At 34.3% G+C, this 23,991-nt stretch overlaps 1 protein-coding gene across 2 annotated transcripts; it reads right to left on the minus strand.

Annotated features, from left to right (window-relative positions):
- Positions 1–518: 518 nt before the first annotated feature.
- LOC122033482 (synaptonemal complex protein ZEP1-like) lies at positions 519–20,428 on the minus strand. Of its 2 annotated transcripts, none has more exons than XM_042592514.1 (19): positions 19,997–20,428; positions 19,846–19,895; positions 10,510–10,717; positions 10,302–10,427; positions 9,870–9,968; positions 8,961–9,637; positions 8,627–8,875; positions 8,428–8,556; positions 8,288–8,356; positions 8,096–8,206; positions 6,489–6,596; positions 6,305–6,415; positions 6,150–6,236; positions 5,570–5,659; positions 5,399–5,494; positions 2,517–2,603; positions 2,355–2,426; positions 1,555–1,656; positions 519–915 (listed from the first exon to the last, which is right to left on the minus strand). In XM_042592514.1, the coding sequence occupies exons 1-18, from the start codon at positions 20,154–20,156 to the stop codon at positions 1,558–1,560; spliced, it is 2,628 nt and encodes an 875-aa protein (XP_042448448.1). In that variant the 5' UTR covers positions 20,157–20,428; the 3' UTR covers positions 519–915; positions 1,555–1,557. The 2 variants fall into 2 exon arrangements, with proteins under 2 accessions (XP_042448448.1, XP_042448449.1); XM_042592515.1 differs by having other exon boundaries at positions 519–956.
- Positions 20,429–23,991: the final 3,563 nt, after the last annotated feature.

A 23,991-nucleotide genomic window follows, 5' to 3' on the forward strand; every position in this document is an offset into this window, starting at 1 on the left:
AGGATAATTATGATTTCTTATATCAGATAGAAAATTAAAATTGCTTAGTGATTGATTATAATTTAAAATAAATTTATTCAAATCTAAAAATAAATAAATTTTTTATATTTTAAAATTTTGATAGAAATAATGAATTAGAAATCAAATGATTAACTTTATTAAAAACTTTAAAATTAAAATCAATAAAAATTAATTTTCATTCAACTATGTCTAAAAATTATAAACAACAATTTTATAAGATAAAAATAAATCAATATAAAAATTTAAATTAGTAATTTTGTATCTCAAAAAAAAAAAATTTTAAAAATCTATTTTGTTATTTTAATAAAAAATAATAATTAAGATACCTATTTTTTTTAGATTGAAAGTGGTTAAGACAGTCCTGGTTAGCGTGTTTCCAACGGAAGAAAAAAAAAAAAAACTTAAACACCTCCTAACTTCCGCAATGTGAAAAAAAAACAAGATGTCTGAGAGAAATTGCCAGTAGAACGATCCATCACTTTACAACTTCCATGGAACCATCCTTCCGAGGCGCACTTGAAATACAGAGATTCACAGCACAAGTTTCCAAGTATCCATCACTTATAGGTATTTGAGCATATCGTGTGGGGAATGCAAGAAATGCAAAACATGTAAGGATTAGAAAAGAAAAGGAGATAAGAGCCTTGTTTTTACCTGTGTCCTCTTGCACTTGCTCTTCACAAATTTTTTACCAGGGTTAGTCATTTAAGGTATCAACTATTTCTAGAGCAACTGAATATCTCTGTTGGATGAAGAGGGTAAAGACCACAAATGATAAAAGAAAAGGTCGGATGTTTGTAATGACCTCGATGTGCAGCTTCCAAGGAAGTGCTTGCAGTCTATGAGACAGTCTGACCCTTCATCCAGGACTTCGACTCAATTGCTTGGGCATTGCTAGCATCGAAACATAGACCAAAAAAAACATCAGACTTGACCTGCAAATGACAAGTTTGAGCTGGACGTCTGAAAGAATGTTCAGAATATCGTATATAAAGAATTAAATTTCCCTGTGTGCAGATAGCAGCTGATGCATGCTTGAATTTTCCTAAGCAATTGTTGAAGAATTTGTTAGAGAAGAACAGTTCTTCCGAAACACAGTGATTACATATGATTGTACATGGCATAAGCAATCTGCATGTGCAATTTAAAGACTTTATGGTTCAGTAGAAGTAATCTGGATCGCAACAAATTTGACTTAATGCCCTCGCCTAAAATTTAATGTTTGATAGAATAAGCATTTTAAACCTAGGTAATAGTTATTCCAAACTATAGTATTTGTTATTTTGGAAAAATATTTTGATGTTATGGAGATTATTCCTTATCTATTACTTGAACACAATTTCTACAAACCAAAGAATCTATTTCAAGAACCGAACCTACATAATACATATTTGTATTGTTTCTCACTGTATTTTATGGGGAAGTGGTCAATTTTATTCCATCAACTTAGCTTGATGTAGATTTTTAGGCATGAAAGTATAATGAACAAATAACATAAAAGACAGACAAGATATACAAATAACATTGACTTACATTTTAGTCAAATGCGTATGGATCGTCAGCATAAGGATTCAAGGAGCCCTCTGAGAACAAGTCACCAATATTTGTTGCATTCGGATGGTTTCCCCCGCTTACCTATGCAAGAAAACAATAAATTGTGGAACAAATGAATGATACAATAAATACATATATAAATTATCGCTCTGAGAAAGTGCGTATCAAATAATCGCAACCAAAATGCTTGTTTTAATCACATTATCAATTGGATTCCAAAGGCCTGTGTTAAAAACATCTACATCAAGCTATATAATACTCTATGCTTCCATCTTACAAATCTGTCTCTGTACAACATAAATTATTGTTTCTGGATGCCCAAACCTTAAAAAAGCAACAGAAGGTGTTATTATATAGGAAACTCTATCAACAAGACCATTGCGAGCTATATACTACTAACCAACTAAGAAAACTAAGTAATTGAATATTTACTAGTAAAAAATATGCTAGAGAATCAGGTACATGTCAGTTTTCAGACAACACTTAATTAAGTGATGGACATTTAAGTGATGATAGCATTCACAATCCATGTAAAAAAGCAATTAAAATTGCAGAAAAATATAACTTGGGCACATCGTTTGCAAGTTCACTTAATAATGAAACCAAGATTGCCCCTCAAATAAAAAAAATCAACACGACAATAATGTCAATAACGAAATGTCTACTTGAATAATTATGTAAATGCTGAAATGATTGCTTTAGGTTAACTAAGGAAGCAGCAAGAACTCATTAAATATACTTAGGGGTAGCTGGATGATAATAAATTCTTATAAAAATACCTCCTTAATCTTTGTTGTGTCATGGACAGCATTAAGGGGCTGGGGGTGAAACAGCCTCTGACTATTTGGCTCCTTAAAGAAGATCAAACATAAACACCCATCAAATAAAAGCATAAACCTTGGCCTGTAAATTTAAAGTGATCCATTGAGGTGTATATTTACCCCAAACATGACTGTGCTCTTTGTCTTTCTGCGCTTCGTAACAGTTGTCCCATTTGAGGTCTCAATTTCATATTCATGGCGGGTCACCTGTTATAATTGGAATCTCCTGAATTCATTTGATAATCAAATCATTGCAAAACAAAAGACAACTTGTAGAGATACAGTTCAGTTTACCTCATTGAAAAATCTACCTTGCATATGTGCACACATATATAAAGATTTACACAGCTATTTTCAAAAGATATTTTACTCAAACTTAGTTATGGAATTTGTTAAGGATGTCAATCTAGGTGTTAAATATAGTTGTCACTAATGAGTATTACATGTAATCAATAGAGATGTGGCGGTGTCCTCTACTACCTAAACTCTTCATCTACCACTTTGTACTTGTTGATTTAAAAATGGTTGTGTCAAACACTTATCCACACCCATGTCTGAAAGGTCACACTTAAAGGACATTTTTTTTTTTTGCAAACTAATTACCATTAAGTTTGTCTTACACATGGACTTCATTAAGTTCATCTTACACATGGACTTCTATACAAAGAATCAACTATATGTGGATCACAGATCTTTATTGATAAACTATTGGAAACTTCATAAGAGAGCTCTAAACTTTGTCCAATTTCTAGTCATAAAGGTGTACTCATTCAAAAGGCCATTTGAAATTGTTCTCATGATTAGGGCATAGGAAAACTTATGGCTATCACAGTAGACAATGAAAGTTCAAACAAGATTGCAATTTCTTTTTGAAAAGGATAATTGACAAGAAGGAAGGTAGCAGTGTCTTATAAGGTTACTTTCTTCATGTGAGGTGTGTTGCTAATTTCATCAACTTAGTTGTCCAAGAAGGATTTAATACCTCACATGCTTTTTCCATTTGTGTCCATGAAACACTAGAATATTTGAGACAATCTTCATCTAGGTTGTAGAATATTAGACCATGTGCTGAGCAAGAAAAAAAAAATACTAAGGCAAAGTCTCTTAAGCCTTGACTCTTGATGTCTTTGCAAGATGGGATTCCATTTATATGATGTTAGGTGTACCTATGTGTACACTAAGATATGACAGCCTTGGAAGATTTCATGAAGATCTTTTATTTGAGGCAGAACCATGGTTTGAAATCTCATACCATGTCAGAGTCAAATCATTCCAGTAATCAATTTGATATTATTAGCATGCAATGTCTCCTATGTTATTATTTCAATTATGTCGATGAGTGTCATTTCATGTCAACATTTGACACTCCTTGGCATGCTATAACACATGTCAAGATGAATTGAAATAATGTTATTATTTTTGTATAGCTTGTAACATCTTGCAGTGGTGGAAGGCAAAATCAATTTAAGTACCGGTGTTACTTCTAGATGAAGTTCTTTATCTTAAGGCGGAAGCAAAAAGATAAGAAGTTCTAGAGAGTAAATTTTGAAGTGAGGAAAGGCAAGAGGATAGAGGGCAAATTTTTAATGTCATCTGATGATTTATCATTTATTATAAAATCTTCCTTAAACATAGTCGATACATTCTGTTGTTAACATGCTGTCTCCAAAATGAAAGATGGACCATTTGTCATTTATGTCCCAATATAATTCCTTTTTTTTTTTTGCTTGGTCTTTAGTAAGTCCAAGCACTTTAAAACTATGCATGCTTGTTTATTTTTTTAATAGACTAACAAATGCTAGTTTTTTCCAAAGAATATGATTCATATTGAAGTTGAATACTAGTTTTGCATTGCTCTAATTAAAGCTAAGCAAAGTCAGTGCTACTAACTTAGTTAAAGCATGCAGCCATCTTATGTTTGCAACTTAAAGCATGAAGCAGATTTGAATGTTTCTGGTAATTATATATTTGAAGATTCAATTGCAAACATGAACTGTATAGAGTTAATGCTAAACTTCATTGTTTAATTGAATAAAATACTATGTCAATTCAGTTTGAACCATACCAAGCTGAACTAATATAATAATTTCAGTTTGGTTTTAGTTTTGTATATACCTTTTTTGGTTTGATTATTTTTTAAAAGAATTTCAGTTTAACTTAACTGGGTTTGGTTTGAACTGAAAAAGCCAATAGAAATATGATCTCAACCCTTGGATTGACAATTTTTGCATGCAAAAGCTGGAGGGATTTTTTGGTGCCTTCTCTCAATTGATCATGTTGATCCTCTAACTTGCCACACTCTTGACCTTGCTATGTGGCATCGAAGTTGAGACCTAATCGGTCTTATCAATCATGCATCTTACCCTCTAGGAGAAAGTATGCTCCCAATGTTCCTAAGGTAGTTCAGCCTCAAATTTTCCTCCCCGTGTGAGACTTCATCTTGGCAACTTGTCTCTTCCTGTGTCACATCACCACTGCTAGTTATGTAGTCCCATTAATTGTGACTAACATAGGACAGTTGCCTCAGTTATGGCAAAGACCTAGTCTTTATTAGTTGTCATAGGGTTGTTGTTTCCAATAATCCACCAAGGGCAATCATTTCTCCACAGTAATAATCATATCCACCATAGCCTCATGTTTTCTAAATTATGCCACTATACATTTGTACATTGATCATAAAAAAAGAGAAAAATAAATAAAAACACAGTAGATTGAAATGATCAATGCATCTTTGTCTAGGAAAGAGCACGTGATGCTTTTTTACTAAATTCATGTGTTAAATAGTCTCTTCAAGAGTTGCTAGCTGACTAGCCAACACACCTAGATTTTCAAAAGTAGACCATCCAAGCCCTAGGAAAAAACTGAAATTTCAGCCTCATTTAACACATTTTTCTAAATAGTCTACGCAACACTTGTACAAAACAGTGGACATAAATAGAAGCCTCAGATAACAATGAAGCATATAGCTATGATGATGAAGAGGATTGAGTAAACTTAAATACCTTCCTCCTGTGCTTAGGAATATTGCGTGAAGGCTTCTCTACTTTCTTCATTATGCTACTCATGGGTGTCCGCATCACTCCTGACAAACTCAAATCCTGAAAATATAGAATTTGATTGCTAACATGCTAAAAACCAGTAACTTGTTGTAATCAGCAAGTTAAACAGAATACCTTCCTTCTGCTTTCTGGACTTGTTAGTGCATGCTTATGTTCTTTCCTAACAGACGGCTCCATCAGCTTTATTGATGAAACAGAGAATTCCTGGAAAGGAAAAATTACATAAACATCATCATTTTAACTTTCAGATCCTGTTGTCATCAACTTTACATAAACATCAAAATTACACTCTCTGTGTTCTTAAAATGCAGGAACAAAGTATGCATCAAAATATGGAGCATTTCTTCCAAAGAACTTTCCTAGATTAACTCCCATCTCTTGAAGACATATTATGCAAAATGTAAAAAGATAATGTTCATAAAGGAGATAAAAGCAGCATGAAATATATAACACTTTTCCTAATCTAAGCGAACAGATAGTCTTTTCAGAAAATCTAAATTAAGTACAACACACAATAACATATGAATAGACAGGAATGAGCAATTGATAATGATTATAAGAACAGAACAATGTGGGACTGACTTACAAGAACAAACAACAACCAAGTCTTTTATCCCACTAAGTGAGGTTGGCTAATGTGGGACTGTCTTAAGATGTAAAACTATCCATGTATCAAGTTCTCGTTAGTAAAAACCTTTTTAGAGTTTGCTTCCTGGTCAACTTGTTGATTTTCACTCATTACTTTCCACTGCAATTGTAACAATGTTCTCTGCTTTTCTTCCTGAATGAATTAAATAAGTAACACATTAGAACCAGTAATTGATTAACAACTATTGTTGGCATTAATACCCTTGATTTCTGCAGTTCCAATTCTTCTTGCAATTTTTTGGATTCATCTTCATGCTGCAACATCATTGCTTTTATTTGAAACTCATGCTCTTTCCTCAATGATGAAATTCTCTACATTAATGAAATCTTCAGCTTCACAACTTGACAAGAAACCTTGCTAAGTAGTTAGTAGACTTGCAGTTACCTCCCTCAGTTCATTTTCGGCCTGTAGCTGTACTCTTTTTAGATCTTCCCTTTGTTGAAGCAGAAGTTTTGATTCCTTCTCCTCAAAATTTTTCTCCATTTGACTTACCTGGAGATAACAAAGAGGGCAAAGAGCATACATAAAAGGAATAAGGTAACACAGTTTGCTGAGAAAAGATAATCTTAAAATTTCAAAACTAAAGACTAATTGACAAATTTCTGGAGAATGAAAAAACAAGCACTCCTAAGATTTATAAAGATAATGTTCTAAATCAAATCAGGAGAAGTTTCTCTTTAGCAAGCACAGAAATGCAAAGTTCCATAGTTTCACAAGAGCAATAAATAAAGAAGATATAACTATGGGATAGAAGTTCTGACACTAGTAGTCTTGAGCAGTGAAAGAAACCATGAGATTACCTAATTTGCTTCAGCCATACACAAACCTTAGGTATATTAAGCCAGCATATGCATTCCCTTCATTTCCATCCTCTTCTATTTATAGTCATGAAATGTTGTTTGCTCTCTTCCAAATATTGTCTCCTTAAAGCTTAAAATATAACTAGAATGAACATCAATAAACATACGGCCAGTAAATGTTTATGTATATTTATAATACATGCTGGAGTAACTTCATGTCTGATATGATTTTTAAGCTAAATTTTATATTGTAAGAGAAATCATCAAAGCTATTGCTTCATAGAAACATGAATAAGTAAACCCCTAACAAATTACTAGTGAATAGTGACCGGACTCAATTAGAATATTGTCCGGATCTTTAGACAACAGATGAAGTTGCATGACCAACTGACTACTTCCCAAGAAAAAGAACATTTTAGCATTCCAATGTTCATTTAGATGTTGAGAAATACCCAATTGGTTTGTCTATACATAGATGATTGAGCCAATTTGCCTGACTAACATGTTTACCCTGACCAACCTAAATTGCCCATGGGACTTATCCAACTTGACTACTCGTCTACCTCATCCAACCCAACTGCTTGGTCACCCTGTCCGACCCAACTAGCATGGTATGCCTGATTGTGCCATAGGGCCATCAAACCTGATCAGAACCTAATCAATGCAACCAGCCAATTTGACTCATGCAATCCAACCAACTCGTTCAGCTTGATTGACCACTTTGCTCATTCATAATATATGTTTTTGGAGGGTTAGAGTAAGAATGTGTATTTTTTGAACAATGAAGTAGTATGAATAGGGAATCACAATTCCATATGAATTACTACTCTGAGCTCATTTGTAATCAAATATAGGAATATATTTTACTAATCTTCACAAGGTTGAGAGGTAGAAAGAAATGCACCATATGATCCATGACAAAGAGAAACAAACACCAAAGCTATTTCATTATCTGGATAGGTGACGAAGGTGGACGAAACTCCTTGAGGGAAAAAGGAGTGGAGAAGATATGAAAGGTAGAAAATTGTTTTGTTAGAAAGCAATTCAGATTTAAAAACACCTTTCAATTCTTGAACTCAACATCCCGAATGGGAGTATTGAATAACAAAAACCTTCAACCAGAAATTACAGACTACTAAAAGCAATTTCAAGCTTTGAGCAACCCTTTTTAATTTAAAATAATAATCCTACCATTGCAGCATGCTCCTCCTTAACACGCATTAAGCATTGTTGTGATTCTTCTTTATTTTCTGTAATTTTTTCATTGCATCTTCTTTCTGTTTCCTTAATAATCTTGTCTGCCTGGAATTTCAGCAACCAGATATAAATTTCAAATATTCATCTCATCTAGATGAAGAACCTTAGGAAAGAGAGAAAACACGCCTTCTCCTTTTCAGCCATAGCAACATCCAACTTTTCCATCTCACAGTTCTTCCGGATATCACTGATTGCCTGCCAACTTGATCATTTAATGGTCGATACCTCAACAAGATTGAGAATATAAAACCCTTCAAAAGCAGTACCTGGTCATTTTTTAGAGATAGATCTTTCAAATGCTTTGATAACTCCAGCTTCTTTCCTTCAAGCATCAAATCATACTGTTTTTTTGCTTCACTTAGCTTGATTTCTGCTGAAACTAGAGATTCTTGAACCTGAACATTCATAGAGTCAATATATGTTCCTAAAACATAATGAAACCAACAATAGTATAGATTTTGTTGCCTCAGCTTTTTGCTCTTCCAATTGTTTTTCTCTCTCCATAAAACTTGTAAGAAGTTGTTCCTTCTCGTCTAGAACTTTATGCAGCTGACTGAGATCACTTTTAAGTGAAGTAATCGTATGATTGTGCTTAGAAATCTCATTCTTAAGAGCTTCTGACTCTTTAGCTCCGTCCTCTGCCACCAACTGCAGCTGATCCAGTAAGTCACGATTCTGTGCCTCTAAACGGGAAATATTCTCCGACAAATTTTTCTGAAATATTCAAAATGCCACATTTTATTAAATTAATACTGTAACTTACCATCAGCAGTAAATTAAAATGTCAAGTTTCACAGACCCCCTTTGCCTCAGAAATGGCATTAGATTGTGATAAATCCTTGATTTTCTCCATGAGTTCTTTAGTCAGTTTTTCTGAACTACTCTTATTTGAAAGAAGATCCTTAATTTTAGTTTCCAAGTCCCTGATATTTGCTTCTGCCAATCGACACTCATCTGCATGTTGTACAATGGAAAATTCTTGGGCTTTCTGCAGCTCCAAAATTTGATCTTTTTGCTCTTGATTGTTAAATTTGACAGTGTCATTCTCTGATCTGCACTTTTTAAATTCCTCATGTAGCTTATCAAACTTGTACTGAGCACGCTCACATGTTAACTTCTCCTTCTTGTTAACCAAATCACAATAAACTCCAATTGAAGAGAATAACATAGAAATCTGATTTGTGAGAGATGCACTCTCAGTATGTAGTTTAGCTATCATAGTAACTAAACCATTAAGTAGCTCTCTAAGTTCTGCAAGATCCTGTGATGATTTCTCTATTGTTTGTGCAAAATCTATGTTGGCACTTTGGAGAGAACTCTTTTCCTTTTCCAAGTTAGTAATAGTAGTTCTCAAGCATCTGCAGGTATCTTCCTTCGAATTCAATTCATTAACCATCTCTTCTAATTGAGCCTCTAGAGACTTCAAGTTAGCCACTTTGTCTTCAATTATCCCATGTAGTTCTTTGATTCCAACATCTACAAGCAATAGCAACATTGACTCATAGTATAATTTTTCATAACTCAAGAAGCACATAGAAATTATGAAAAAATGCAAATTGACCAGGATAAAATCAAGTTATTGTGCACAATAAGGATTCTTATTGTTGGCATATTCTCTTCATAAATAAATCTACAGAAAGTGACAATAAGCTTGCTACACGATAACATTAATTTTTTATTTGGAAAATTCAAAAGACGTACGGTATACCTTTTTCCAGCATGGCATTCTTGGTTGCATCACGATGGTCTTGAAAGCATTTTTCAACTTCCTCTTTCTCATGCTTAAGCTCCAAAATCTCTTGTTTCCCTATAAAGGCAAAGCATTGTGCATATCACATTGTAAAATAGTAGTAATAATCAATTATGTATAACAAGTCTCTATTGTTTAATGCCAGATGGCATATACATATATGTACTGATAGGAAACGGAATTGCTGAACATATAATGAAATTTTTCTCTCCTGTATGAACAAAACTATACAATCATTTTTTAGACTGCACAGATGGGGCTAGTTTTCAGAGACGCACTAACACAAACAAGGATAACACATCAACAGAGGAGCATTAAGTAAATGGTTTGGTGGCATACCTTAATGTAATTAAACAAATTGATAGTATCACTTTGATATGTAGAATTTACCTGTGACTATCTTAGTGTTTGCGCTCTCTAACTTTGCTGATAAATCATTCAAAATTTTATCAAATTCATCAAGAGCTTTTGAAGTGTTCTCAAGCTTTCCTTCAAAGAATCCCTTAGTCTCTTCAGCTGTAACAGGAAAATAAAATTCCAAGAATAAGATGAGAATGATAATAACTAAATGAGTAGAACCTCATCAACCTGGTTATACCTGCACATGTTTGATCAGCCAAGTGTTGCAGAGTTTCAGTTAATTGATCACATATTGTATTGGTTGAAGAGAGCTTAGAGTCTAATCCACCCCAGAGCTTTGTGTCTTCTTTTTGCTTTACTTTAAGCTTTGCATTCTCGTTTAATGATTGTTGCAATTTGGTTTCTAGCACATGTATCTGATCTGATGCCTTCCTCAGTTTTGTTTGCTTTAATATTAAGCACATAGAGAGTTAGGCCAAAATGAAATTACCACAATTCTCATGAAAAAACATGAAAAAGGAAGGCTTCCCACAACTTTAGTACAGAAAATTTCAGATGATGTAGATCATGCCTATTCTAAATAAAATTTAGCACTGCCAAGGCTAACCATTTTCTACCAAATCAAAACTAAATTTAAGCGAGAATGAACACAAAGTTATTATGTCATGAGGAATCATTCAAAACATCTAAACCACAATCCTATTCCATCTGAATAATGAATTTCAGAAAAGAATAAAGTGACAGGAAAAAAACTATAAGAGGCAAATTGTTAATGCATAGACAAAATGAGTAGAAAAGGGAATATCAAAATGAAAAAAAAATATTAAGAATGTATGTAAACGTAAAACTGTGAAACACTCTATATTCATGGTTTACAATTTCGAATCGTGCCAAAGTTTCGTCAAGGACAAGAACAATATGGTTTCAGTACCGTATCATGTTGTGCCAATACAATTTTTGTACTTTTTATTTTTTAAATATTAGTAAATATTAATAAAATATATTATTAATATTTGATTGTTATAAATGCTCACTATTGATTTTATTTCAAGCGTTTATTGATGAGTTCATACTTTGATATTTTTTCTTAAGATGTTTAATATCTACTAAATTTTGTGACAACTACAGCAAGGTACAAATTCAAAATTTATATTTTTATTATTATTGCATATAATAAAATAGTTTAATCACTTGAAGTACATTGAGTTCGAGAACATGTATGTCTTGAAGATGGGTCTTCAACTTCAAATTACCATAAATTTGGAGGTTGACAATTATGAATATTGCTTATGTTATACTTATATAGATGTATAGTAAACTCAAATTCTCACAACTTCACATTATTCTTTTAATTTAATGTAATTTTAATATATTTTTGTATTTTAAAGACATTTAAAATTGTCAATCTGATTTACGAATGTAGATAACATAAAATTTTATATTATCCAATAATAAAAAAAGGTAGATCCGCTACCTTAGCGACCCCCCTAGTGTCGGCCCCTCGAATATGGAGGGAGGTTCATGCGGGTACACAGGCCATAGGCGCATGGATGGGTAAACCCCAGGTCGTCAGTTCCTGAGAATCGACACTTGGCCATTACGCCAGAGATACCATGCGCCCACCGTCTGCGCTACGCCCTGGGGGTTTTAAATTATATTATCCCATAAAGAAACTATAATATGATGATTTTGACTTATTAATATAATATATAGTATTTGAATGTTCAATAATTATTAGTTAAATATGTGTTTATTTTGTATATTTTTATTTAAAAATAGTTTCTATATTGATTTTATATAAAGTTTTCAACCATTAAACAATTTAACATTGTTAGACAAAAACAAATAAATATATTTCTTTTTAAAGAAAATTAATATATCATTAACTCAAATTAAAATTGATACATTATAACATTCTACATTACTAATATCAAAAGGAGTGTCATGAATAGGATAAAAGCATTGGTTCTTGAAATTTCCTGATTAGATCAACCCCATAGTCTCCAACTTCCAAATCAAATAATTATCCCATGACATGCACTATTGATATTGATTTCTCCACATGTCCATTAGCATGTTTCGATTCACCATTAGAAGTTAAGACTTGAACTGGCACCATTAAAATCAGAATTAGTACATGCACAAGAAAAGGATAAACATATGTCCCCAAGCTCAGATCTGATGAATCACCAAGCCTATAATAAAAAGACTGAGAGTATGAAGAACTTCAATCAAAATCAATTTCAATTAAACTCTCTCGCATATCTCAATAATCATGAGTTTCCCTTTGTCTGTTACCCTTGTATTGGCGTTGATATTGACTCTTAATAGTTCTAGCGCCATGATCATCATCTTGGATTGCATATGTGTGACCTTGCACACATGTCCAAGGTTTAAATATTAAAGTCGAGGGAACATAAATTTCACAATCACCAAGTGCATCACCACTATCATCACCTTCGTGAGACTTGCACTACTATTGACAACGTTGTTATTATTTTAAACTTCTCGTCCAACTGCAGTGTTAGAAGGTAATGATGTTTCGTCACTCTCATCATATTCTTGCTCATCAATTGCATCGAGTAGATTTTCACCAATCCTCAATTGACCCCTTCCCTTATAATAGTAGTTTTGCCTTTTTCTTTCTCTTTAATACAAATTGCAAGAGCTTTGCCTTTATCTTTATCTGTAAACTTTAATTGGGGTTGGGATTAGAGTTGGGATGTGTGAGAACGTGTGGACCGAGATCCAAAAAATCAAATTCTCGATCACAAGCTTCATCATCATCTTCCTCACTAACATCTCCTCTAGCTTGCACTTTTTCAATCTGCTGGGTAAGAAATTAAGATAAGTAATGGATTCTTAGCCTCAACAGTGCTCCACCAATCCATCATTGGATCATCCTCAACTTGGACAAATCCAATATCAAAAGAGTCTACATCACTAGACTCTTGTTCTTCCTTCTCTTTTGTTATTGTGCTTAGTTGAAAATACATATTATAATGAATGTAGACCATCTTCTCCAAGCAAAGAAAGCTAACTAATTTCTCTCGCAACCACTTGAAGACGTCTGCAAGAGAATTCATACTGCAGCCCCTTTTCAAATTTGGGGTTAATCTTTTGTATTGTAACCACCACTCAGTTGTAAGATAAATAAGAATAAATTTAAAATAGTATTCATATGTGTTGAGTAATAATTTATGCTATATTTACTTGCTTCCATTTTACATCTATATGGCATTGCCAAAGGATCGCCCAAAGAACCATATGCCTCTCGAAACAATCAACTTTCATTAGAAGCCTCAACGGTTAATTCTTTATTTGCTTGTAATCTTGATATTACATTTCTAATGGTCACTAATAAATCGTCATTTGTGACTAGACTATATCAATATTGATATGTCGGATTGAAATAATAGCCTAAAATAATTAAACATATATAATTATTAATAGAAATATTAAAAAAACTTTATTGTTAAAAAATAAGTACTTGCCAAATGAATATGTTTTTCCATTTGGCTATCCCATCTTCCAGTGATAATATAAATAGAATGTTGATACTTGGTTGGCGATTGTAAACTCTTCTTAATTTTCTTTTTTGCTTAGATAGTAAACATTGTCCATTTGCGACTTCTTATCCATATCAACTTTGTGTAGAACGACGTACAAGGACTCTACTGTCATAAAAATATCTACAATATAATCCTAAAATCTAACAGATATAGCATTTTTTGTGTCTCCCTACCTCAGTTGTGCTAGAGTATTGAAACACTTCTCAATTCTCAAAAGTGAACATGGTCTTCAATCCTACTTTTTTTCTGAAATGACTTTAACAACAGAAAGTGAACTGCAAACCTAGTTGTAGAATCTCCCCATCAATAAATTTTCTCATTAATATGTGAACCCAATGATGATTATAGAGAATTTTGTTAATGACTGACCTCTTTTCACTACCTTCTTCACTATATCAAGTTTTCCGATATCTTCCATTATCAAATCAATACAGTGTGTTGCACATGGTGTCTAAAATAATATTTGATGCTCTTGCTCTTTCAAAATTGGCACCATTGTCAATAATCACTTGCACACTATATGTCTACACATATCTCTTGAACTACATTATCCATCAAGCAATCTATGTAATATGCATCATGATATTTTGAAATTGCATCAACAGATTTATGAAATATCACCTTTCTATTGCAGTATAGCAAAAAGTTAATAATGCTCATCCATGTAAATCATTTATAGCTATCACACATCAACATAATCTCATATAACCCTCGTTGCTTTTTGCATGATAAGATCTAAATTTTGATATCCTCCACTTGTTTGTCTAAATATGACCAGCAATTTCATATGCGATCGGAGGTTGAATACCATGACTAAATTTTTAGATGTTACACACCATGCTATGATAGTATATATTGTTGTTGCATTGGGAGGATTTTATTGAAATGAAAAAATTTAACAATACTTAAACCGATCAATTTCTTCTTCTCCCTTGTATAGGCGTCATCAATCTTAATATATATGCTAGCTTGGTCTAAGAATGTCAGCAAATCAAATTAGAAATATCAATTGCACGCCTTTGTCCCATAAAAGGAAAGAAATGACCAACACCACCTTGTGTTGAGTAACACAAACACTTGCATTCCTCTCCAATGTTGCTATAGAAATTGAGTCACTTCCACTAGCACAAGTTGAACCACTTCCACTAGCAAAAGTTGTTGTCACATATGTTGCTTATACTCATATTAAGTTCAAGAGGCACTAAAAACTAAAAAAAGTTCTTCATTTTTGGAATACCTTCACCTCAACCTTTAAGTTCAACATAGACCAATTCTCCAAACACTATCTGTCAAAAATTTTGCATTGTTATTGTTGTTTGTACCTTAGTTTTTTTTGTCATTAAGTTCCTCCTTTATTGCAGGACCGATTTCTTGAGAAAATTTTGAACACTTAGAAACATTCGAATATCCACCAGCAAGTTATTTTAGACATGTGACCGCATCGATGTTTCCAATCATATTGCAATACAAACATTGGCAATAAAATTGCTTTTTGAGTTGACATGCATGTCTCTAAAATGAATCATAAGATTGTTGTTTTGGTGTCATTTTATCTATACATGTATCAAAAAGATAAAATTATTCATAACAAACAAATACAATAAATATTCACAATTTATAACATTGACAAAACTAACATAAGAAATATTACCCTATTCATAAAAATCATAAAATAATAAGAATATCTAATTTTAACAAAAATACTAAATAAATAGAATAAATATCTTCATACAAAAACATTATTTACAACTTTGAACAACTATTAAAATGACAATAAAATTTTCATCTAAGATTTGTTACACTTATAAACATGTAAATAAAACAAGACTAATCACAAATATAAGTAGTGGATATCAACATGATAATAAGAAAAACATAAATGAATATAAAGAAAAAAAATATAAATTATTAAATTTAATTATCACTAATTTATAACACAACTTTTACATTATTTTTGTAGCCTTATGTTAGCAAATGATATTATTATAATTCAAGGGCAATGACTCCAGTGATTCACTTCTTAATGGATTTACTGATAGTTCATTTACTATACTTATATCATTGAAGATATTGATACGTATTGATTAAATAATGATAATTAAAAAAATTATCTTAGTGGGCCATAAATGATGATAACAACTTAGAGTGATAGTAGTAGCTCTAAATATTGATAAAGAACTAAAATGAAAATAGTAACTGACTATAGATATATTTATATAACAATATATAAATAAACTAAATAACTTAAAGAAGAATTTAAAGTTGTAATATGAAATCGTGACTTATTATAGTTTCTTGACCTCCTAAATGAGATTAAATTCTTGCACGTCTTTTCTAATTACCTACTTAACAAATTTAAGTGTAATATATGCTTTCCTTCACCTACAGTTTCACAGGCAAAGGCACTCTTAGGATATCATAGTTGGTTTTAATTACCATATAAAAAGATCTTGACCTGCTAATTCCTAATTTGGTTTTATTGGTTATTACCTACTTAACAAATTTAAGCTTAATATATGCTTTCCTTCACCTACGATTTCACAGGCAAAGGCACTCTTAGGATATCATAGTTGGTTTTAATTAGCATATAAAGAGATCTTGACCTGCTAATTCCTAATTTGGTTTTATTGGTTATCCTGAGTTAGTGACTATTTGTATGCCTCTTGGTTCCCTTTTATCACACTTATCACCATGTAGGGTACCATACCTTACACGCGTGGTGCATGACAAAAATAGTTGATATATATATATATATAGCCTCTAGTTTTGTAAGCAAAAGTACCATTTTGAGATTTACTTGGTTTCACTTAATACTTAGAGTTGCTCAAAGATCTCGACCTGAGTCTGGATTTGATTTTTTTTTGTTGTTGTTGTACTTTTGTTTGATCTTATAGTCTTTTTACACCGTAAAATTTTTATGTATTTGTAGAAAAGAAAATATAAATAAATAAAGTTTGTCAACCTTCTTAATTATCTTGAGTTAGTAATTGGCTATGTGGGTCTTGGTTCCCTTTTTTTTCACAGTATCACCAAGTGGGGTACCTTCTAGTAAGTGAAAATTACACCCACGGGGTGTGATATCAAAATGCAATTGAGGAAGGGGAAAGGAGAGTTTGCAAGGGTGGAGAAGTGATTGTGACTATGATAAGTGGAGATTGCAAGTAAGGAATAGAAAAAAGGAAATAGTGATAGTGCTTAGGAAGGGGAGTCCTAAAAATGAGAGGGGTGGGCGAATATAATAGGAAAGGTAGTGGATGGAATCAACAAAGGCGAAGAAGATACAAAAATTGGGTGGATGGGAAACATTGATCATTAAATTAGGATTTCATCTTTAATACCACTTGATATGGCACAACGAACGAGCACTTCTCACCTAAAGAAAAGGAAATGAAAAATATATTATCTCAAAACTTCTCCATGCATAGGATCCTAACATCTTTAATAGATTGATAACAAAACATATTTCTCATCTTATTATTATTCAATTAAAACTCTATTAAGACTTTTTCTTAAAAATACACAACCTTTAAGATCTCCACATTTCTAAAAATACAAAAATTAAACAAACTTTATTGTTCTACAAATTATAAAAATTAATGATTTGAATAACTTTGAAAAAATTTAAATAAAATTAAAAATTTTAACTACATTAGTTATCCTTTTGGGCATTCCAACATAGTTAGGCCTATGTTGCAAGCCAAGTCTAGCAGTCTAATAGCACTCTAGAAGTAGTGACACCATGCTAGCTAATGTGATTTGCTGACATGAGCTCTTTTTAAGACAACAAAATTTGATGTGATTTTGAACAAATGGAATTGAAAACATGAACATGTAGAACTTTGGAGGGAAAATTTCTAGAGGAAGAGAAAGCCACCAATGGAGGTGACCACTTATTTTGGAGGCTTTCTAGCCACCAAAAATAGCAAGAAAGGAGATCTAGGTCATCCTTTAAAGTGCTATTATGGTGGAAACCATCTTAGCACCGATGTTGAGTGTCTTAGGTACCATCTTTAAATTTAGAGTGAAACTGGCATGGGTTGAGATATTTAATTGTTATTTTCAAACTATTATATGATGCTTGAATTTACTCTAGTTATGGTTAGACATGAGCTAAAAAAAATTCTTTGCTCCTTGTTTTGATGATTCATGGATTCCTCTTCTCATGATTTTTAATCCTTGTTATTGCAAGGGCTTTCTGGTGTTCATAAAATGTTTACAAATTCATTTTCAGATGCATGCTTTGATTACTTGATTGATCATGGTTTATGTGTCACTATTTTCACCATGCTTTAAAAACTTGAGCCATATTGGAATTTCACTTTATGATTGGAACAATACGATTTTGGTACCGTATCGTGCCATGCCATATGGTTTCGATATTTTTAAATATCAATATATTAATTAAAAAAAAATTACCCTAAATATTTTAAAAAATAAATAATAATATTTTTTAAAAAAATATGGGATCGAGGCGCTCACATATGGTGAATAAATTATTATATATTTTCAAATTTTAAAAAAAAATAATATATATGTATATTAAGTTAATGTGATAATTTTTTAGGGTTTGATTATACATGTTTAGATCATCCTTATTATAGCTAGGAGTTGATTGAAATTATTAATATAAGTTTAATTTCTCCACCCGCGACCCCGCGGGAGGTCACCGTGAGCCGCTATGATCTCGCAGTGTCGATGTTGGGAGGCAGACAGAATGGTGAATTTCACCGTTTCGCCTGACACAATACAAAATTTTAAACCATGATTTTCACAGCATGTTAAGCTAGCGTTGCTTGGCACTAACACAGATAATGACATACGATTAATTATCTAAGTACAATTATTTCATACTAGGTGGATCCTCCACCTTAACAGTCCCCCTAGAGCCAGCCCCATGGGTATGGAGGGAAGTAAATTCAAGTACACAGGTGGGCAATTATTTCATAGGATTTGGACCTATTGTGTCCAACTTGATTGGTATTTCGAATCATGTAGTCTAGAGGTGGTGAGCCAATCACTATCATGGCATGTAATCTAGTGTGCAAAGACTGAGTAAAGACTAAAAATGTTATGCATATATGCCCTATAGTCCTTGCCCAATAAAAAGAGAAGAAAAAAAACATCTTGTGTCCTGGTGGTAGTATGATGTGATATGCACCTGATGGTAGTATAATCATGTAATATTATCCAGTTTTCATGTTCAATCTTATTTGTTCTTGTTATTTTTGCCTTGTTCGCATTGTCTATCTTATTCCTAGTACATGTAGTAGTTACTCAGTTTTTGACAACTACTACCAAAGAAGTGATGCATCCTTAGCAGTGGGTGTTGGAATACAACAACAGTCCTAACACAACTCTGAGTTAAAATCAATAAGCTTCGATTTAACAGTGTTGACGCATTCATTCTCTAACCTATCTTGAAAGCTTTTTGTTCATTAAAAATCTAAGTTTTGGAGGTATAATAACGAAATTCAGTTTGACTACTGTAATGGATGAATAAGGGTTCTTCCCTACTATAGGAATTAGGCTATCACCTCCCACATCTTATTATTACAATTCCCTAACGTGAATGTAGTTTTTTCTTTTCTTGTATTTGCAAGCAGACTTTCTGATACAGTGTGAATTCAATCATGTTGGCAAAAGGGTCATGACATCACATTTGAATATAGTGATCATCTCGGTAACATGATGTGCTCCATCAGATACGGGATCTATTTTCTACCATTCTTCGTTTAAATTTTTTCTCTCTCATGAGATCAAAATTTAAACTTTTTCCATACGATGTATGTGAAACTATTTGCATTTATGAGCATCATAAAATTTCCATCGAGCAACCCAAATATATTGCTCTTATAGTGCTCAAATATACAAAGAACAATCATATAAAAACCAGAGTGACTAAAATTAGAAACGTAAATGAGCAAAACGCATAGAAATTAAGAATAATACATCAAAGTAAACGAAAGGAATAAATTAATTAATCAAGGAGAAGTGTCATATACCGCCAATTCAAGGTCAGTTTTGACGGAAGCCTGATCTTTGACCAACTTTTCTGAAATCAAACGACACACAAAACGAAGTCGTCAGAGAGAAGCATCTGAGAGCCAATGCAAATCCAAATGAGCATCAAAAATAAGAAAAAGAAATACCAACCCGCAGTTAGCTTCAAATTCACAAAGCTACCGTAAGAGGTCGAATCAGAAGAACCCCTGGGATTGGAGACAGCAGGAGCCCTTGCGGATCCTGCAAGTGATCCGGCCAAGGATCGAAAGTTCTCTAAACTCTTCAACGAAGACAGCCCTAGGCTCTTCATCAAGCTTACGCGATGAGACTTCGCGGCGAAACCCTAAGGTCACGAGTCGATGTCGTCAATCTAGGAAGGAGAGTTCGCGATTAGACCTCGAGGGTTAGGCAGAAGCGGAACGAAGAGAAGATGATCTGATCGTTTGGCCTTGAAACCGCAGATATCTCGGTGATTTGAGAAGAGAAACCCTTGAAATTTCGTTCGTCGCGGGGAAGCGATGAGAGCTGCGAGCGAAGAGAGTGGAGAAGCAGGAGAAGAAATGTGACCGTTTCGAATTAGTGCTCGCTCCGCATCGCTATTTTTAGTATTTATAGAAGCGGCAGCTTTGAATGCCGATTTGAAAATTTTCTTTTTGCTTCAAATTTTATCGTTATTTTTGCTTCGCTCCGACAAAGTTAGCGTAGTGTCAGACTTTTCCAATTTAATTGTGTTTTTTTAGCTTCACCCCTAAAAGATTAAGATAGTGTCGACTCCTTCCCTTTAGGATAATGTGAAGTCGTCCCCTAAGTCACATATTGGGCCATAATATTTGTATTTATTGAGATTCGAATATCGGTTCTCTTAGTTATTGTTTTTTTTTAAAGACATTTTACCACTGTATTATACCCACGAGAGCACTTACTTCATTATTTTTTTATCATTCACATATCTAATTCTTTAATTAACCATCAAAATAAATTAAAAATATCAATCATATTGACTATAATATTCATATACTTTATTAATGATAATATATGATATATAAATATCATTACAATATAAAAAATAAAAAAAACACATAAAATATATAAAATACTAAAAAATAAATAAGTATTTACTAATAAATAAATAACTATTTTTTAATAATAATTATTCTCTAATACGCCTCTCAAGATGATATCCCAGAAATGACACCAATCTTATTGTCGAGGTCGAGAAAGTGACTTGGTAAGTGCATCCGCCAATTGATCCTCAGTAGGAATATAAGTAACTCATAGTTCGGAGGCATGCACCAGATCACGAACAAAGTGATAGTCAATAGCCAGATGCTTCATCCCAGAGTGAAAAACAGGATTAGCTGAAAGATAGGTGACACCCAAACTATTAGTGAAGAGCACAACAAATGTGGTAACCGGAAGAAACAGGTCTGTCAAAAGTGACTTAATCCATTTGGATCTCAGATGTTGCAGAGGCAATAGCACGATATTCAACCTCAGTCGAAGAGCACGCAACCGTGAGCTGTTTGGTAGATTTCCAGGAAATCGAATTAGTACCTAAAATAATAATAAATGCACCCGTAGAACACCGATTATCTGGATCTCCTGCCCAGTCCGCATCGGAGAAACCATGAAGAGTAAAAAGTATATCCACAAGAAAACGAATACCAAGATCCCTAGTACCATTGAGATATCTAAGTAGACTCTTCACAGTGCCCCAATGCATCTCTAAAGGAGCATGCATAAACTGTGAGAGCTTATTGACCGTAAAGGAAATATCAGGACGAGTCATACGGAGATGTTGTAAGCTCCCAACCACTTATTGGAACTTAGTTGCATCAAAAAATAAAGACTCATCATGTAAGGTAAGACGAGAGCCAGCAGCAATAGGAGTGGAGACGAAATACTAGATTTATGAAAGGGAAATGTATGACTCTTATTGATAATGCACGAAGTGCATGAAAAATTAGACAAAGTATCCACAGGAAATGAGAGACCCAAGGATAACAAAAAATGTTGCAAAACATCTAATGATGGATGACCTAAACGACTATGCTATAAGGAAATAGATGATGAGACAGACACAAAAAAGGCAGAAGGGGATGATAGTTGATCCGGTGATAAGGGCCCACCCCTCAAAGGGTCATGGTCACGGTGGAAGTCAAAGTCTAGGCGGTCGACGCCCATGTGTCGCTTGTCGGTCGGACAACTCACTCACCCGACCGAGACAAAGAAGTACCGATCAGATATCACCACAGCTCGGTCAAGCACCGAGCTTCCGACGCTCAAAATTGTTGGTGCGGGAAGCATCTGACGATCGAACCTGAGTTTTGATAATGACAAAGGATTCAAAGTTAAGGTGTGTTGTGATCTAACGTGCTTGATTGAGTGTTTCAGGTAAGTCCTAACTGTGGTTAGGCAAGGTAAAAACCTTAGGGGGTGGTAACCCTAGGTCATAAGAGGTTGTAACCCTATGCGGAAAGTCTTGGTGGGTCGAGTGCTTCAGGAAAAAGTCCTAGGGGAGGTAACCCTAGGTGGAAAGTCCTGGTGTCGCGAACCAAGTGAAAGACTGGACTAGCCGAGAAGCGGAAGTCCAGCAGAAAGTCCGGAAGCATCGAGCACCGAGCAAAAGTCCAGTCGATCTGGAGGATCGCACTGGTAACAGGTAAATCTCCTGAGTGGAGTAGGTGAGGACGCGTTCCCCATAGAGGGAACAATAGGCGTCGGGTCGACCAAGGGTTTTCGGTCGGAAACCCGAAGTCAGACCCAGACAGTCCAGTGACTGTCAAATTTATTTCTATATATTATCTTTTGTGTTCTAACTCTGTTTTGCAGGAAACTAATACTTTTGTGCAAGGTTAGAACTGACCGGGATCGGTCGACCGAACCTTGTGATCGGTCGACCGAACCCCCAAGCTAGCAGATCAGGTTTCCAGAGGTTAGACCGGGCTCGACCAGGGATCGGTCGACCGGACCTTGGGATCGGTCGACCAAACCTGAGATAAGTGTCGACTGGATAAGGACGAGGTGAGCGGGTCAGAGGAGACTTATCGGTCGGACGGACCTTGGGATCGGTCGACCGAACCCGGGGATAGAGCTTGACCAGATCGAAGCGGAGCGACGTATAGACGGATCAGATGCAGTGGAAATCATCTGATCGGTCGACCGAACATGAGGATCGGTCGATGGATCCGCTTCGGGTCAAAGCTGATCCCGAGACTTGGGGATCTGGATCAGACTTGCAGAGTCTATAAAAGGAGGCTTAGGATGCAGTTTCGAAACAACAACTCTCAGAAAGAAGAACATGTGCTCTTGTGTGCTGCTCCGTACGCTTCAACAAGACCTTGCTGCTCCAATGACTTCAAGCTCCAAAGTTCCATATTTACTGTTCATTGGTATAATTTTTCTTACTGCACTTAACTATAATTAATCTTGTAATCATCGATTCTATAGTTGTTGTCCACCGAAAGCGGTCAACGACCGCAGGCCTTCGAGTAGGAGTCGAGCTAGGCTCCGAACGAAGTAATTCGACTGTGTCTTCTGTGTGTGTTTGCATTTACTTTCCGCTGCGTTTAGTTACTCGAATGATTTCCGAAAAATGTGAAAGAGTCGCGAGCGCTATTCATACCCCCTCTAGCGTTTTCGATCCAACAATTGGTATCAGAGCGGGAACAGTGCAACCACTATTCAAAATATTTTTTTTTTGTGGTATTTTCAGATTTTCGGAGTCAAATTAGAATTAGCTTACTAGCTACATTCTAATTGTTTTATCGAGTCGGTTTTGCACGAGATTGGTACAATACCACTCGAGCTCGTTTTCCCTTATTTCTCCCGCACTGCTAATCCAAGACCTAGTCTTGGAACATTCTTTATTTTTTGTTGTTGCATATTACAAATGGCCCAACAAGAAGGTTTCAGTACCGTTCGCCCCCCACTTTTCTCCGGAGAAGACTTCGGATATTGGAAGGGGCGAATGGAAACCTTCCTGAAGACGCAATTCGATACGTGGATGATAATCAAGACCGGACTACAACTCCCATCTGACGAAGACGGCAAGCCGACACCCTGCGAAAAATGGGAACCGACCACAATCAAGAAGGTGGAAGCCGACGCCAAAGCTACCTGCACCCTCCAGTGTGGTCTTACCA

This window comes from Zingiber officinale, chromosome 11B, assembly GCF_018446385.1.
Source record: "Zingiber officinale cultivar Zhangliang chromosome 11B, Zo_v1.1, whole genome shotgun sequence".
In the NCBI taxonomy this organism is placed as follows: Eukaryota; Viridiplantae; Streptophyta; class Magnoliopsida; order Zingiberales; family Zingiberaceae; genus Zingiber; species Zingiber officinale.